General features: G+C 33.3%; 1 protein-coding gene across 1 annotated transcript; it reads right to left on the reverse strand.

Moving 5' to 3' along the window:
* Positions 1-4,023: 4,023 nt before the first annotated feature.
* Positions 4,024-5,211, reverse strand: LOC126612427 (FCS-Like Zinc finger 17-like). Its single transcript, XM_050280828.1, has 2 exons — positions 4,791-5,211; positions 4,024-4,500 (listed from the first exon to the last, which is right to left on the reverse strand). Exons 1-2 carry the CDS (start codon positions 5,066-5,068, stop codon positions 4,254-4,256), a joined length of 525 nt encoding a protein of 174 aa, XP_050136785.1. The 5' UTR covers positions 5,069-5,211; the 3' UTR covers positions 4,024-4,253.
* Between the last annotated feature and the right edge of the window lie 11,967 nt (positions 5,212-17,178).

Consider the following 17,178-nt stretch of genomic DNA (forward strand, 5'->3'; position numbering starts at 1 on the left):
AAACAACAAAATACATAATCATGTAGTTCACCCCAAATTTGGCCAAGTCCACGAGCGTTGACTGCAATTCTCTCAAATAATCACTTTCCTCTTAACCAACATCTCAGTTTCAAAACCAACGTTGAACATGAGGACTTAATACTAGAGGTCGTGACGTTCTTTAGTTGAATATCTTTTAAGCAACCACTGGAACATGTCATCAACGTTGATTGAATACTGTATTTTTACCTAACATATATATAACTGATTATACTAATGCAGAAATCCAAGCGTGGTGAAGTTGAAGTTTTCGTACCCTCTCCGGACTAGAAAAATGTGGATAATCATGACTTGCCACCTGTTGTCTTCCTTTTTAAGGAAAAAAAATAGTTGAAGTTTTCATCGTTTGAGGCCTATAAGTACCTCACACAGATTTGATCACCTTTGCCTTCATAAAAAAATTCACTATTTTCATGGCAGCCCTGCATTTTTTTAGCAACCCTTATTACAGATATTAATTAATTCTATTAGCATTATGAGCGTATGTATTATCGATTAATCGTTCAGTGCTTAATTAAAGCCTGTAGTCCAATATTTATCATGTTCTTAATTTCTAGGATCTTGCAACTCTCGTTGGTTCCTCGATTACCAAAAATAAAAAGGAACTTTTGTGTGGGTTCTTCATTCTGATCAACACATACGTCTTTGAGATCACAAAGCTTAACATATTCTTTTAATTTTCACAATCATGGGTAGAAATTTGCTGCAACGATAAATTGAATATAGACATGTAGTTAAGAAAGACTACAAAGAAAACCATTTTTTTTTGTTCAATGGGCGATTACTACATAAAAGAAAGTCCAAACCCACATCGTATATCGATCCTAGGTAGGTTTTAATAAGGACTAGCATACAGACACGACGTCAATTATGCCAACTGAGCATGAATGGTGGTTTCTGCAACATTAATTTACACATCATAAGGATTCGACGTAAGATAAAAGTACCGGTTGTCGACTACCTAACGCCCTCCCATTCCTCCTTTATCAGGGCTTGGGACCGACAATGTAAGATAAACTTACACAGGCGGATATTCAAAGAAAGTACTGTAAAGGGACAATTGGTCACACCCAAAATTCAACCACACATACATAAGGACTAGCATACAGACACGACATATACAAATACATAAAATAGTACTGTAAGGGTGTGTTTGTTTGACTGGATTAAGAGTGACTGGACTAGACTAAACTAATTGCTAGTGTAGTCTCATGTTTGGTTTGCACAAGGATTAGGTTTAATGGGATTAGACCAGACATGCTCCGACTAAGTCCTTCATTAGAAGGGCTTAGCGAGACCCCCCAATCAGCAGGGGACTACTAAGACCATTCGCGTCCCTTCCTCATCGCGTCCTCATCCAACCATCCTCCTCCCATCTTTGTCCATGTTTGCTCGACCAACCTCTCTGGACCACCCCACCGACGACGACGATCGTTGACAAGATGTACAAATTGTCGGCTCCGCGCTTCTTTGGGTTTAGTCTGAGCTACATAAAAGATGAGAACGACGACGATAAGCACAAGGCTGAGTCTGAGCTCTCCACCGCCGGCGGCATGGCCATTCACGTCGATTTGATGAGGGATAGGGGTGGGTCATCGGATAAGAGAGGTTTGGAGGAGGAGACAATGGTGGGGTCGAAGGAACAAGAACGAATTTGGTTGACTGAGATCTGCAATTGAAAATGGAAGCTTGCTGCTAGAGGTTTGATTCGCAGATGGAGGCCTCAATGACGCAGAGCCTGATTTGCTTACCCTTTGTGGGAAATATATTGCCAAAGCGTGGCTTTTGAGAAATTGAGGCTATAAATCTTTGGTTTTTAATAGAGAACATGAATTTTTTGGGTAGATTATGAGTTAATTTGCCAATTCTTCCTCTGGGCAATATGCAATTTAGAATTTGATTGTTGATCACTCATATATTTCATGCATTTATATCATCCATTTCTAAAGTCTTTGTGATGTTTTTGTGTTAAAATTGTGGCATTTTACCTTACCTTGTGTTAATGTGCAGTTAATTTTGTTTTATGATCAATTTCAAGCAAAATGGAGAAAAGAAATTAAAAAAAAACTGAAAAGAAAATAAAAGAAAAGAAAGGAAGTGGAGTGGAGTGCGCAAAAGCAGTGGGGGAGACACTGAGCAACAGAAAATAAATGGGACTGTGCGGAGAAAGAAAAAACAGAAAATAAAGGGGAATGGAGAGACTGACGCGCAACAGAGGGTAGAGGGACGAGCAGAAAAACAGAAGAGAGCAAGAGGCACGGAAGAGAGCAAGGAAGGAAAGAAGAAGAGGCTTCACTCTATTTTTCTTGGTTTCATCTTCTCAACCCATGTTTTACTTTTGGTTTAATTTGAGAATTATGTGTAACTAAATTTTAAGTAGTTAGGGGCTGTTTTGAAGCCCCGAATATGATTGCAAGTTTGTTATGACATTTCCTTGAATTGCTTTTATGAATGGATGAAAATTGGTTTACTACTTATGTCAGTGATGAATTCTTTATATGTTTTCTATGGATGCATACTTAGTAAGCATATTTAGGATTCAAATGCTATGAATATATGTATGACTGCCCTTATTGAATGAGGACCTACATATGTTCTAGAGTAGTACTTGTTAATTGCGATTAACATGTGAACCAATTTCTAGGATAAGTAAGACAATGCCAGTACTTACCATGCCTTGTGATGACTCAAACTCTTTTCGTTCTTAATGATTTCTACTTGTTAAATCTATGAACACGCCATTCTAGATTGCATGCTAAGGACTACGTTAAGTTGAAAACGTCATTCTCTTAACATACTACGTAAGAAAGAGTAATCGGTTGTGTTCTAACATTGAACCAACTTGAGCATCTTCATCCGGAAATAAAAGGAATTTGAATGAAACATAACATGTTTGCATGATTATTTGGTGGTGGATAACAATTCCCCTAACTCGTTTTTCTCAAACTTGTGATCTACTCAAAATCTGTTTCTGTACTGTTTTTGTACGATTTAATTTAAATAGCAAATCAACTCCAAAAATCCCAAATATTTGTGAGACTGTCGTACTGTGTGTCTAGTATTTGCATATAAAATTTCATAGACTTTAGACCCGTGTAAGTCAGTCTAATAATTATTTTTTGGTGGCTGGTCAGTAGGGACAGCAACTAGTTTTTGTGACATTTTAAGTAGTTAGATAAAACAATCTTCTGCGGGAAAGACCCTTATTTTCATATGCTACAATTGGCAAATCCTAGTGTTAATAAGGAAAATTAATAGGATATTTGTGTGCTACTTTGTGGTGTGCTTTTAATACTATCAATTGTAGGTTAGTTGAAATTGAAGTTGGTTGAAATTGATTAAAATTTTGGTAGAATTTGGGAACTGGAAATTTTAGTTGAAATTGAAGTTGGTAGAATTTGGGAACTGAAAAATTTTGGTTGAAACTTTGATGTTGGTTGAAATTGAAGTTGAAGCAAATAACATGGATATTTTTTTATATATCACCAGTTGTTTTATCTTTTTTTTTTAATTATTCTATTTTTTAGTCCGACATTGCACCAAACGCTTCACTAAGTCAGTCTAGCTTAGTCTAGTCTAAGCCAGTCCAGCTTAGTCCCTGAAGTTAATCCACTCCGAGATAGTCTGGTGCAACAAACGCACCCTAAAGGGACAATTGCTCACCCCCAAAATCTAACCACACATACAGATATTCAAAGAAAACAGAACATTATCTTCTTCAACTTCAAGTAATCTATTAAATAGGTTTGGTTAGTGCTGGACAAAGCTGCCGATAGATACCAAAACGTTGATATCAAATATTTTTATTTTCGGGCTAATTGAAAAAATTCTGGTATGTAAATATCATAGGGCGCCACAGGTATTGTTGTATTATTGCTGCTGCCTGCAATAAGAGTTGTCCATTTATCATAACAGACAAAGGAAAGAAAGCGATAATGCAAGAAAGTGAAGTGACATTTATCTGCAAATAGAAAGGGATCCAAATCAAGAAACTGCCCTCAAAATTTATAATAATTCATCTTTATCTTCCTCCTTTTTTGGGTTAAAAAATTAACCTCTATCTTGTTCTATAACAAAGTTAAGATGATAACAATCCAATTACCACTCATTCCATTAATTTTTCTCCTGCTTTGCTTTTTTGCAGTGTCAATTAACAAGAGAATGAAAAAGATCAAAAGAGAAATTAAACTATATATATATATATATGCATATGTCTAAAGTACAAATATCTTTCTTTGATGTCTGGTTTTCTCCTGTTGCAGATGTACATCTTCAAAAACATTAGTGTTGCGAGAGCCACGCCTACTAGTGTTAGCATTACTACTCTTAGTAAGGCTGCAACGATATAGGCCACGCCTATAGGATGTTATCATTTGCTTGGTAGAAGCCTCTAATTCCTTCATGTCATCAATAACAATCTGTCTGTTCCTGCACTCTATGCTGCAAAAACCTAGATCACCTCTGCATTCAAAATTGTAAACGATCTCAGTAACTAATCAATATATATCAGAATCATAATATAAACTCCTAAAAATTAAAATTCTGGTGGTAGAAATATTTTATACGACAAAATATATATGCATCACTCAGCTAAAAACATTTCAGAATGAAATATGAAGTTACCAGCTTAAGATGGAGAGTTTTTCCCTTTATTCTTAGAAGAATATAATCATAGAGAGAAACGATTTCTAGACGCCCTATTTTCTTCTAGCCTTTGGGTTGAATTAAATATTCTGTAAATTAATTTTTACCTGTACATGTAGACCTCTCTATCAAGGCTTAATCCCTTGTTGCATAAGTGACATGTTTTAAGAAAGCAAGAGAATTGCTCGAGGGAGCTGCAGGTTGTGGATTGGCTCAGTCTTAATGCAGATTTCTCAATGATATTTGTCTTATTTCTTTGTGAATTCTGTACAAGGATTCCCAATCCAACAGCCACTGAGCTCCCATGGCTGGTTTTATCACTGATGCCCAGCTTATGGGCAGCTGGCTCGATCAAGTTGCAGGGCCTCTTGAACTTGGAAACCATCGTTTGTGGGGGGGTTAGAGAGAAGAAGACGAAAACTGAAGAGGGCTGTGAAGAAGAAAACTGAAGAGGGATGTGAAGTTTACAAGGTTGAGATATTAGATATTTAAAAGCACCATACAACTTATACAAGTCTTCCGTCCACACAGAAGATATATAATATTTATAGGAGATGGATCCCATCGTAAGGATTCTCTCATCCTAACCGTTTATCGTACATCATGCAGTCATAAATTATTTTAAATTTATTTATTTAAAATTAAACACAAATAATACATAACGAAAATTGAACGTATGATATATAATGAACGGTCATAATATAAATATTCTTAAGATTCCCATAAAGAGGATCGAAGAGAAATCTCATCTATATTTATATAAAAATACAGACACATGTAAACTGCTTTGCTTTTGTTAATGGGATTGTGCCACGTGCTGCACTTTTGGTTGCTCTCTGATCTATCTTTTACCGCGTCTGCATTCCCTTGTAGGGTTTAAAGCAATAGTTAAAGTTAGAATTGGGGTTTGAGTTTTGGAGTTGAAATGCATTATTGACACCCTTTGCTTGTTTGGCCCTACCATAAAACGAGGGAAGTTTTTGTTTGGTGCAACATGAGAAACGTGATAATTGTGAAATAAAAGTACCCTTAATAAAAAAATTCACTTTCCCTGTCACCCCCACCAATTCATGAAGTATGCAACTCCACTACAGAAGTTTAAAAAAAAAATTAGCTTGTTTTGGAAATACAATGAATAAGCAATCTCATTTTATTATATAATAGTCCTTTAAGACAACGGTTTAGGGATATGCATTTTTACTTGTAAATAAAAGGTCTTACATTCGAATCTCATGAATGGTAAGTTAAAAACCAATTTATTTCTTCATTCGTTAGTGTAAATACATAGTTGGATCAAAAATATATATTATAACGTAGGTATATAAGACCAAAGTAAATTAAAATTATTCTCCCCGATCGAACATTGGAAAATTTCTATCATTATGCCTTTGCAATGTTACTTGGTTTAACTCTATTTGTTGGCAGAGGGAAAAAAGTATCAACAAAAAGAAAAGGAAAGCCTATTTCTAGCTAGGAGTTTATATAAATAACTAGGGTTGGCACATTGATTTTGAAATTAAATATGAAACATTTTTAAATGGAGTAATTAGGTTTTCATCCTTATTTTTACTACTCTATTGATTAAAACCTTATTACTTTTCAATTTTTGATCAAGGTCCTTTGTATTAATAATATCATTAATTATTTCAATAATAAAATATTTTTTATTTCTAAATATATTCATTTAATATTAAAAATATTACAATTAGTATATTTATATTTATGGCTAAATTTTTTATCATATATTTTTATTTTTAGTTTGTACCCATTTTTAATTTGCAACCCTTTTTTAATTTGTACCAATTTTCCTTTCAGTTTTAATTTGTACCCATATATTAATTTCTTTTTGTGCCCATATTTTTTAAAGTTTTATTTGTATTGTACCCATATTTTTTTATTTATTTGTACCCATTTTTATTTTTGCTAAATGTACCCATTTTGAAGAATGTACCCATGTTTTGATACAATAATTTTTTGGTTATTTTTTATGAATGTACCCATGTTTACACACACACACACAATAGTATATTTATATTTTAATATTTTTAATCCCACAAATTATGGTTTTTTATTTAAAATCTCATTACTATAAACAACTATAAATTTTAATTTTTAATTTAAAAAATATAGTAACGTACATAGAAATAAATTATCAATTAATTTCAGGGACTTGGATCAAAAATTGAAAACCAACAAGGTTTCAGTCAAAGACTATTCATAACTAGGGACCGCATCCAAAGTCTCCCTTTTTAAATTGGTTGATGCTGTAGTGAAGAGTTTGTTTGTACTGCTTTTCTGTTACTTTGTGGTTGTGATTAAGGTATAAAATATCGATGATATTGGAAATATCGGTAGTCTAAAAACACGGAAGTTTCGATGGAAATATCGGGATATTATCGATATCGATAAAAATTGAATAAAAATCACGGAAATTGTAAGAAAAACTTGGAAATTTTTATTGAAACTTTGCAGGATGTTTATTTAGTCAATTATCTATTAGTTTATCACAAAAAATTGGAAGAAAATGCATTGCATGATAGATATAACTGATTTAAGTTGGTTATATAGCGAACTGGTAAACATTGTGAGTGTAGAAAATATGTAGTAATTAATGAAAGAAGTTTAAACACACGATAATCATTTATATATAATGAATTAGTACAATATTTTACACTTTATACATTGCATGGTAAGATACATGAGTGACTTAGTAAGGTCTAAAATATCGATGATATCGAAAATATCGATAGTCCAAAAACATGGAAATTTCGATGGAAATATCAGGATATTACAGATATTTTAGACCATGATTGTGATTATGTTGGCAGGTGTATATATATACATATATATGCGCCTTTGCCTCTATGTATTGGCCTTTGGGACCCCACAGATGAGCACTGGAAATGGCAAGTTGAGGATATACATGTAGTGAGGTTTTATCCAAAAAAAAAAAAAAAAGACTTTGGATGCGGTCTTTAGTTATGAATATTCTTTGATTGAAACCTTGTTGGCTTTTAATTTTTGATCGAGGTCCCTTAAATTAATGTGATAATTTATTTCTATGTACGTTATTATATTTTTTTAAATTAAAAATTAGAAATTTTAGTTGTTTATATAAATGAGATTTTAACTATAAAAAAAACCATAATTTATGGGATTAAAAATATTAAAAAATAAATATACTATTGTGTGTGTGTGTGTGTGTATAAACATGGGTACATTCATCAAAATTAACCAAAAAATTTATTGTATCAAAACATGGGTACATTCTTCAAAATCAAAAAAAAAAAAAAGATATTAGGCTTAATAACATTAGTAAATTTCTTCAATTAAACTTGACATGGATATATTTTAAAATAAAATAAAAAGAATGTACCCATATAAGTTTAAAAATGGATTAGAAAAAAAATTGAATAGATTTTATATAAAAAAAAACAAGGGTAGATTTTACATATAACAAATTGGTATATTTAACTATGAGTACATTTGAAGATTAAAAAGTTTTTCATGAATGGGTACATATAATTAGCATGGGTACATTTAGCAAAATAAAAGGTACAAACACAAAAAAATATATGGGTACAAATACAAATAAACTTTAAAAAAATATGGGTACAAAAAGAAATTAATATATGGGTACAAATTAAAATTGAAAAGAAAATTGGTACAAGTTAAAAAAGAATTACAAATTAAAAATCGGTACAAACTAAAACTAAAAATATATGATAAAAAATTTAGTCATAAATATAAATATACTAATTGTAACATTTTTAACATTAAATGAATATATTTAGAAATAAAATATATTTTATTATTGAAATAATTAATGATATTATTAATACACAAGGACCTTGATCAAAAATTGAAAAGAAATAAATTTTTAATTAATGAAGTAACAAAATGAAGGATGAAAACCTAATTTCTCCTAAAAAAATATCGATATAATTTAGATTGTGTTGTGATCACTTCTTATTTTCAATCAACGGGAGTGGTTCAAATCTCGAGAAGTACCAGCTGGCTAGTTGAGAACTTGGATAATTGGTAGTGCTCCTACTTAATGTACCTAATTAACCTGAAAATGTATATTATTTGATACATAATTTCTAATAAGAACATCTCATATGCACATTTTCTTATGATGAGAGAAATTAACTCTATATATATATATTGCTCACCTAAGCATCGTAAAAAGAGTCTTTGTGAGGATTTCTTCTATAGATAGACTGCACCTAAACCATATCACTTGAAATGAAATGAAATGAACGAGAGAGATTGATCATCTTGTAGTTACATCTTTAATTTTTAAACCCTTGTCGTTTCACTAAGAATCTTTTATACATTAAAGTAATGCATGCAAATGAGATTTATTCTTGACTTGATCACCTTGATGATTTAATCCACCTTTATTAATGTTATATTTGTTTTCCCCGATCCAGATAAAATCACAAGAATAAGATCAATAACTAATATGGGAGAATCGAATTTATACCTTTTTTATTCTATACCAACCCAGATAGAATCGATCAACTCATGCATATTATTAATTAATTTATTCGGAATGACAATCAACTGCCTTTTTTAGAATCCGGATCCTCTTTGGATTCTCTTTGTGAGGATTTAAGATATTCGTGAATCGTGTTCGTTCATTATATATCGTGTAATCATAATTTTTTAAAATTTTTTTTATTTAATATTGAACACAAACAGTACCTGAAAAAAAATGATCACAATATACGATGAACGAATAAAATTTATGAATCCCTGAAATCCTCACAAAGAGAATCCAGAAAGAAACATGTTGGCCTTTTTTAGTCGTGAGACTATCTTTTTTCAATGCAGGCAGCTCTGCCCCTTGATTTTGTTGTACCCTGATCAATTAGCTGTCAATAAATTATTATTTAAAACAACAGAATGGGTGGATCGATCGATATTTTTATCTGATACAAAATGTTATTAGAGCAAGTCCACCCATGGACATTGCTTGGGGGACAGGGGAGAGGAAAGGGCCCGATGCCCTGTGAACTTGCTCCAGCCTTAAAGGAGCCCAAGCGGAGATGAGGCCTGAGCTTCGGGCCTGTGACGAGCTGACAGCCCAAGCCTCTGAGTGGGTGTGATGCCAGCCCTGGCGTCTAACATTTTTATTTATTTTTTACTGTCAGGCGCGTCGCCCGACCAGTTTTTAGAAAAGTCAGTCGACTTTTCAGACAGAAAAGTTACCGTTGGGAAGCCACATGGCTTCCCACGGTCCGTTCGATCTCAACGACTCTTTAATTTGGACCGTTCGATCTCAATAGTAGACAAATGTCCTCCAGGATATCTTCTCCCTTTGCACCAAAAGTAAAACAAGAACTTCAATGTTGGTACAATGCAATTAAGTAGATTGATCATATATATATATATATATATATACATATCTATTGTATTTTGCTATGTTTGCTTTTACGTGGATAAATCTATTCTTCTATTCTATTATGAGAAGAGGGCTTGTCAACTTTTTGTTCCATTTTTCTTTTCCAATTTTGCCTTCATTTTTTAATACACAATGTTGACATGAGGATGGCAAAATAGTAATTTTGTACCTTTTGACAAAATGACAATCATATTCCCATTTTTCCTATTTTACCCTCACTTTTGATACACAATATTTACATAAAGAGGGTAAATGGTAATTATGTAATTAAGAAAAATATGCCCTTATTAAAAGATCCCATCAACATTGTCTCATACTCTTTTTAAAAATTTTAAAAACTAATCACACTCCTTAATCAAAAAACAAAAAAGAAAATGAAATTGTTCACACACAAAGTGTGTGCTCATCTTCTAGTATATATAATATGAACTTATTAGTGTAATTAAGTAGATTGATCATGTCGTTTAGTAATACAGTCTAATAGTATTCTTCTTCACTTGTAAGTGAGAGGTCTTAGGTTCGATTCTCACCAAAAGTGAATTTGAACCACATTATTACTAGCCTATTATAAGGCGTAGCCCGCTCCCCACTCTCTTATTGTGAACAATATCATTTTTTCAAAGAAAAAAAAATGTAGATTGATCATACGTTGAGGAATTAATCACATCAAGTAGTCCAACGGAAATGTGGTAGAATTCCAAGTCAAATAATGCTCCCGTGCATAGGTTTGAGGCATAGCTATAAAAAAAATATGTATTATTCCTTGGTTGAAAATTTTAGGAAAACATGTGTCATTTGATTGTGATCAGAAATAAGCCGAAATATCTTTACCATTTTCAAATCCCACTACGAATTGTTCCTACATTTCAAAGTATAGGATACCTCACACTTCGGCAAAAAAAAAAATTTAAAAAATACGAGGAATCAATATGCATTTCATGAGAGTCAATTCAAGGAGGACGCAAACTTCACATCGCACATAAGCAACACACATGACGCAAAAACATTATTAAGAGAAGCACTACTAAGTGATTTGTCTGTGACTACTAATGTCAAAGGCTATTTACAACCCTTTACCCAAAAAAAAAAAAAAAAAAAAAAGGCTATTTACAACCCTTGGCCATTAAGTCGTTAGAGCATATCCACCCATTTTCCAAATTGCCCTTACAGTTGGGTTAAATTGCCTCCATCTCAAGAAAATTTGTTCCAACGGAGGGAAAACTGGAGGGATTGGGCCTAGAGCTACTGCCCCTGCTGAAACGGCCTGGGCTTGCGCCCGTTTGGTACAGAAAAAGCATGTGTGTGGGCCACCAAGTGCACAACCCAGCGTGCTCTGCCACGCCGTTGGATTTCCAACGGTCCTTTCATCTGGTCCGTTGTATTTCCAACGTTAAAAAGAATTGAAAATTTTAGGTTGTGCCATGTGGCACAATTTGGTGCATCTGATTTTTAAAAAGAAATGAAAATTAACGGTCAAGAATAATCCAAAGGTAAAAAAAATTAACAAAAAATTTATAAAAAAAATCAATTTTTTTTCTTTCTTCAACGCACTTAAACAAATTAATTAAACATTTTTGTGAATAAAAAATATATTTGTGAATAGTAATCGCCTTGTCCTTACTCTTCCTCTTCTCAAACGGATAAACTTGCACGAAGGCAATTACTGTTTAGAGTAAATAGTAAGAACAATTTCACGACCCTTGCCCATGCCTTGCCCTCCTAAAACGGGTGGAGATGATCTTATGCCAATTATGCTCTTACTTGGATTTCATTAATAAAATCATCCCATATGGTAAAGAACTAATTTAAGTTACTATATAAGAAACAAAATTATCTCATAATTTTCTCTCACACTAATCCCCTTTCATACTACTTCTCATCATGTCACTAAGTACTACGTTCCTCAAATGCTTTAACATGTATTATATTACTAATATTTGAACACACATATTGGTTTAAATATTTTAGAAAGATATTTGGGAATTTACTAAAGAGAAAATTGTAATAATGGTCCCTCAACTTTAATTCAATTAGAACGATGATTCCTTAACTAAAAATTCATGACCATTACTACAATTTTTCTCATTTGGTTTTCATATTTGTCATTTGATTCAGCATCATGTGTGACACATGTGACTCCATTGACGGAAGTGTTAACGAAGTTGATGAAAAATGTCATAACTGCACGTTTTGATAAGTTAAGGGATCAACGGTCATGAATTTTTAGTTAAGAGACTATTGCTCTAATTAAGTTAAAGTTAAGGAACTATTACTACAATTTTCTTTTTACAAAACACACGAGATTTCTCGAAAGTGAACAGGTTTGATCACCATCCATGTGCATCTTGCATCCATATATCACTCACAAATAATTCAAGACAAAACTCATGTGAAAAAGGAAATCTTCTGAGATATGCTCCTAGGCTCCTAGCTTCCCACCTTACCTTTTCAATTTTGTCTGTTTTGTTTCTTTTTATATGATTTATAAAGGATACTTTAGAGTGCAATTAACAATATGTATCGTGCATTGTCGCTCCACTTATACACTAATTCTATTCTACCATATTTTTGTGTGTTTCGTTTAGGCCCGTAGTTAATCAATCTTTTGATTGGAAGGGCACATATAGAAAATTAATTAAATTAAAATCACGAAAGTCAACCTCAACCTGCACGTCCTGGATTCAATTTTTAAAACTGGTGAATCACATGATGGTGGCTAGAAAGAGGTTGAAATGTCTCGATAAGTTTTCCCGACCCTCGAAAAGGTGGACTGCCGTGACAAAATCACCAAACTGGTTCCTTTTTATAAACGAAAAAGAAAGCCAGCCTCAACCATGTTTCTATTCAGTTTCAGTTTGGCTAATGCCGCGTCCAAACAAAACTTGCATCAATATCTTACACACAGATTCTCTTATCCTCCAATTGTATATTTGTGTGTCTGTATATATATATATAGCTAGTCTCTGTCAATGCCGTATAAATTGTAAAGTTCTCCACTGCACACTTCAGACGTAGCTTTGCACCCTTCATAGTAAAATAAAGAAGGTTAATGATCATGAAGGGGAAAGAAAGGCATGACATGATTAAGTTAGTGAGTAATTTATAATGAAAAAACAATAAAGGCATATATATTAAGCGTTATTCGCACTCTAAACATATTAATAATTCTTTATTATTTATAATTTTTTTATCACAAAGAAGTGCAAGATGACTTTCTAAAGAGCAAATCCTCATACTTCATAATGTTGTCTAAGTTACTTATAAAAAGGTTAAATTGTAGCAAAGGTTCATTATCTCGAATTATGTCATTTGCTACACTAGTACTCCTTTTGTTAACTCTGTCAACTTTTTTGTTAAGTTGAGGGACAGAATAGGAATTTCATCAAAAAAATTTTAAAAAATGATTTTTTAAAGAGAAAGACTTTGGCTCCTCAACGAGTGAGGAGAACTCCTCCTTAAAATACCGTGATGTATTCACAAAACTTTGTGCTTATAATCAAAACTCTTTACGGATTGACAAAACGATATTAGTTTTAATTGAATTTTTTGCAGAGATGATCTTTACATGATGATTTATAATATGAGCGGTTTTGATCATAAGTACGAAATTTTGTGAATAGGTCATGAAGTATTTTGAGGAGAAACTCCTCCTTAACCTTAAAAAACCAAGCTCTTCTCTTTTTATATAAATTAGTTTTCTTTCTGTTGAAAAAACATTATACCCTTAAATTTGAGGAAAAGAAGATAGATTTGATGAAAGTATTACTCATGCAACGAGAGTTAAGTTAGAGGATTGAAGAAACTAATATGAGAGTTTAGGGACGAAAACTAAATGAGGGGTAAAGTTAAGGGAACTTCGCTACCACGCACCAGGAAAAAAAATGTACATTTCTCCTTTCTCAAATAGTCTTTAGGTATACTATGTAATTGAAGATACTTTGACACCCACAATGATCTTAGTTTTTGTTATATTGTTAAGCCCCGATCTCAAGATACGTCTAGTATCGACATATGACGTCAGAAATTACTCATGAAATTACCATGTGTCACTCCCAAGACATGGCCCAAGACATGACCAAAAACAACCCAACAGTTCAATAGCGTAGTAACCCCTTTTCTTTTATTTCATACCTGCATTTAACCTCTGGTTAGACTACCTACGTACTGTAAGACGGGATCAAACCATTCGTACTTCACCCTTTATTTACTCCAACTTTTCTCGTGGTATTTTATAACAAAAAACATGGAGTTTTAGAATCACTCAACAAAACTCAATGAGCATGAATAACTAGATTTCAGACTACTTAACGAAACCATATACCAACTAGGATTGTCATATCAACTTCCACATATATCACACTGTTTTCCAACAACAATTCCACATTTACGACAAATAATCGATTCAATGAATCAAAGATGCACAATTTTAACATTTAGCTGTATTAATCAACCATTAAGATCATATATTACTTTAGTAAGTTTAATAAAGCCGACCTCCTAAGGTTTGTCGTATTTACCTACTTGAAATCCAAATTCACCATTGTAACCTCAAGTTACAAACACAAACATAAAAAAAAAAGCAACTTCTATGCAAAAGAATCTATGGTTCCTAATAGAACCATATAAGGAAAGGGATTCCGGATCACTCAACGAAACCAACAAAGATAGGGTTCCGGACCACTCAACAGATTCGAATATGGAAAGGGATTCCGAACTATTCAACGGAATCCAACAAAGATTGGGTTCTGGACCTCTTAACGAAACCGATTAAGGGAAAGGATTCTAAACCACTCAACAAAATCCAACGAAGATAAGGTTTTGAACCACTCAATAAAATCCAACGATGATAATGTTCTAGACCACTCAACGGAATACAACAAAGATAGGGTTTTGGACCACTCAATGGAACCGATTAGGGAAAGGGATTCCGGACTACTCAACAAAATCCATCTCTAAGAGACGTGTTGTCCCCCAATGTGGATTAACCAAGTAGGACCATAGGCATCCATTCAATAGTTTGGTCCTCCAATACGGATTAACCAGGTGGAACCATGTATGGATATAATGTGACCAAGTAGGCAGGGTCTCCAATGCAAATTCATTAGGCAGAGTCACCCATAGGATGCATATGGCCCCCAATGTGGATTAACCAAGTAGGACGATATGTAAGCATCCAATAGTGTTGTCCCCTAATGCGGATTAACTAGGCGGGACCACCTATGGTAGTAATGTAACCAAGTAAGCAGTGAATCCCCAATGCGTTTTAACTAGGCGGGACCACATACATGCCTTTAATAGTGTGGTTCCCCAATGCGGATTAATAGGCGGAACCACCTATGTAAATGATGTAACAAGGTAGGCAGTAACCCCTCAACGCGAATTAACTAGGCGGGACTATATATAGGCATATACATAATAGTATGGTCCCCCAATGCAAATTAATCAGCCGAGACCATCTATTTACCACTGCTACATGGTGCAGTCGCATCATCACACATCATACATCCCAATACAACATACATCAATTCAACATGAATCACAATTGTAAACATACACATTATCAAACCAATATTCAGTCACATAGACGTACAAGTTCAATAGAATATTTCTAATATGGTCCATGATCCACCTACCCACCAACAATCAACCATTTCCAATACACTCATTTAAAAGTACAGTAGACACATAAATCTTGGTAAAGTACCTTTGCACACAAATCGAGGTGCACAACTTCTGAGATGACACACAAACCAAGATAGGCTCTCTAGGCTTTATTAGGTTTCTAGTAACTCTAATTCAGCGTGTAAAAAGAATTAGGGACATATTGTCCAAAAGTCAATAAAATAAGGAGAGGTTAATGGAGATTGTTTTAGCAAGTGTATTGACCTTAGTTGGATAGGGATGTTGTTTTTGTCGACCTTAGTTGAGGTGGATAATTTTTTAAATTGGACTAGTGCTAGAAAATGAAATGACCATTGACATATGCCGAAATATAAATATTGGCCTAAATTTTATTTTTATTTCTTTACAACAGATTGGGGTGAGGTTTTGGGTAACTCTATACAATGAGCCATTCATTATTAAGTACTAGACTCACAATTTATAGAGTTAAATTTTAAAGCTATCACTTGAGTGAAACAAAAAATAAGTAGACTGTAATATTAATGACATAATCTCATAACTTCTTATATTTTGGTGAACCAAAATCTTTTTTTTTAATTTTTTTTTAACAAACGATATTATCTACACTAAATAGGAGGAGGAGATGAGCTTAGTCTCACAATAGGCTAGCAATTATGTGGCTTCAAGTTCACCTTTGGTGAGAATCGAACCTAGCTACTTTTACTTACAAGTGAAGAGGAATACCACTAGACCATAGTACTAAATGACTGGTGAACCAAAATCTTAAATCTTCAAGAAACTATAAAGTAAAAATACAGTCCTTACAAGCCCATCCGCATGCATATATAGTCCTTAATACAAGGAAAGGGCTCATGGATATGGCTCCTCATCCAAAGTCATTGGTGGTTTTGCAACATATAATTGTCCATTCTGTTATTCTGCTGAATAAGTTGTTTGATCATGTCCTTAGTAGTGGCCTCGCTAAACGAAATTGGCCTTGCCATGGGCTTCAAATTCATGGGTTAAGTTTCTAGTTGTGTGGCCTTGATAAAGGTTTAATTCTTACTTCTAGTTTTATTCAGTAGAAGAGAAAAAAAAAATCTCAAAAGAAAATCATCATTCAGTCTGCCATATATACTACAAGTCGTATTTCTACACTTAGATGTCGAAAGTCTTTTTAATGTCATGTATTTTTATCTATAAATGACTTATTGAGCGACTTAATTCAAATTTTCCGTCTCTTAGAGCAAATTATCATGGTATTGATAAAAAATAAATTAACTCATTAGCTTCATCACACATGTAGATTACAAGAGTCATAAGAGTGTAAAAGAAGAAGAGGATGCCCATGAACTTTTCATTTCTTTTTTTCCCCATATATTTCGGTTATTGCATTGGGAATCAATGGCTTTGCAATTTTATTAGAATAATTGGCTTGAAAAGGTATAAATAGTATCCCGAAT

This window comes from Malus sylvestris, chromosome 17 (assembly GCF_916048215.2).
Source record: "Malus sylvestris chromosome 17, drMalSylv7.2, whole genome shotgun sequence".
Lineage (NCBI taxonomy): Eukaryota > Viridiplantae > Streptophyta > Magnoliopsida > Rosales > Rosaceae > Malus > Malus sylvestris.

Excerpts from the sequence above, each read along its gene's own strand:
- LOC126612427 (XM_050280828.1), bottom strand. The coding sequence starts at position 5,068 with ATGGTTTCCAAGTTCAAGAGGCCCTGCAACTTGATCGAGCCAGCTGCC. Across the intron at positions 4,501-4,790 it reads AGAGAGGTCTACATGTACAG|AGGTGATCTAGGTTTTTGCA; the intron begins GTAAAAATTAAT and ends TTTTGAATGCAG.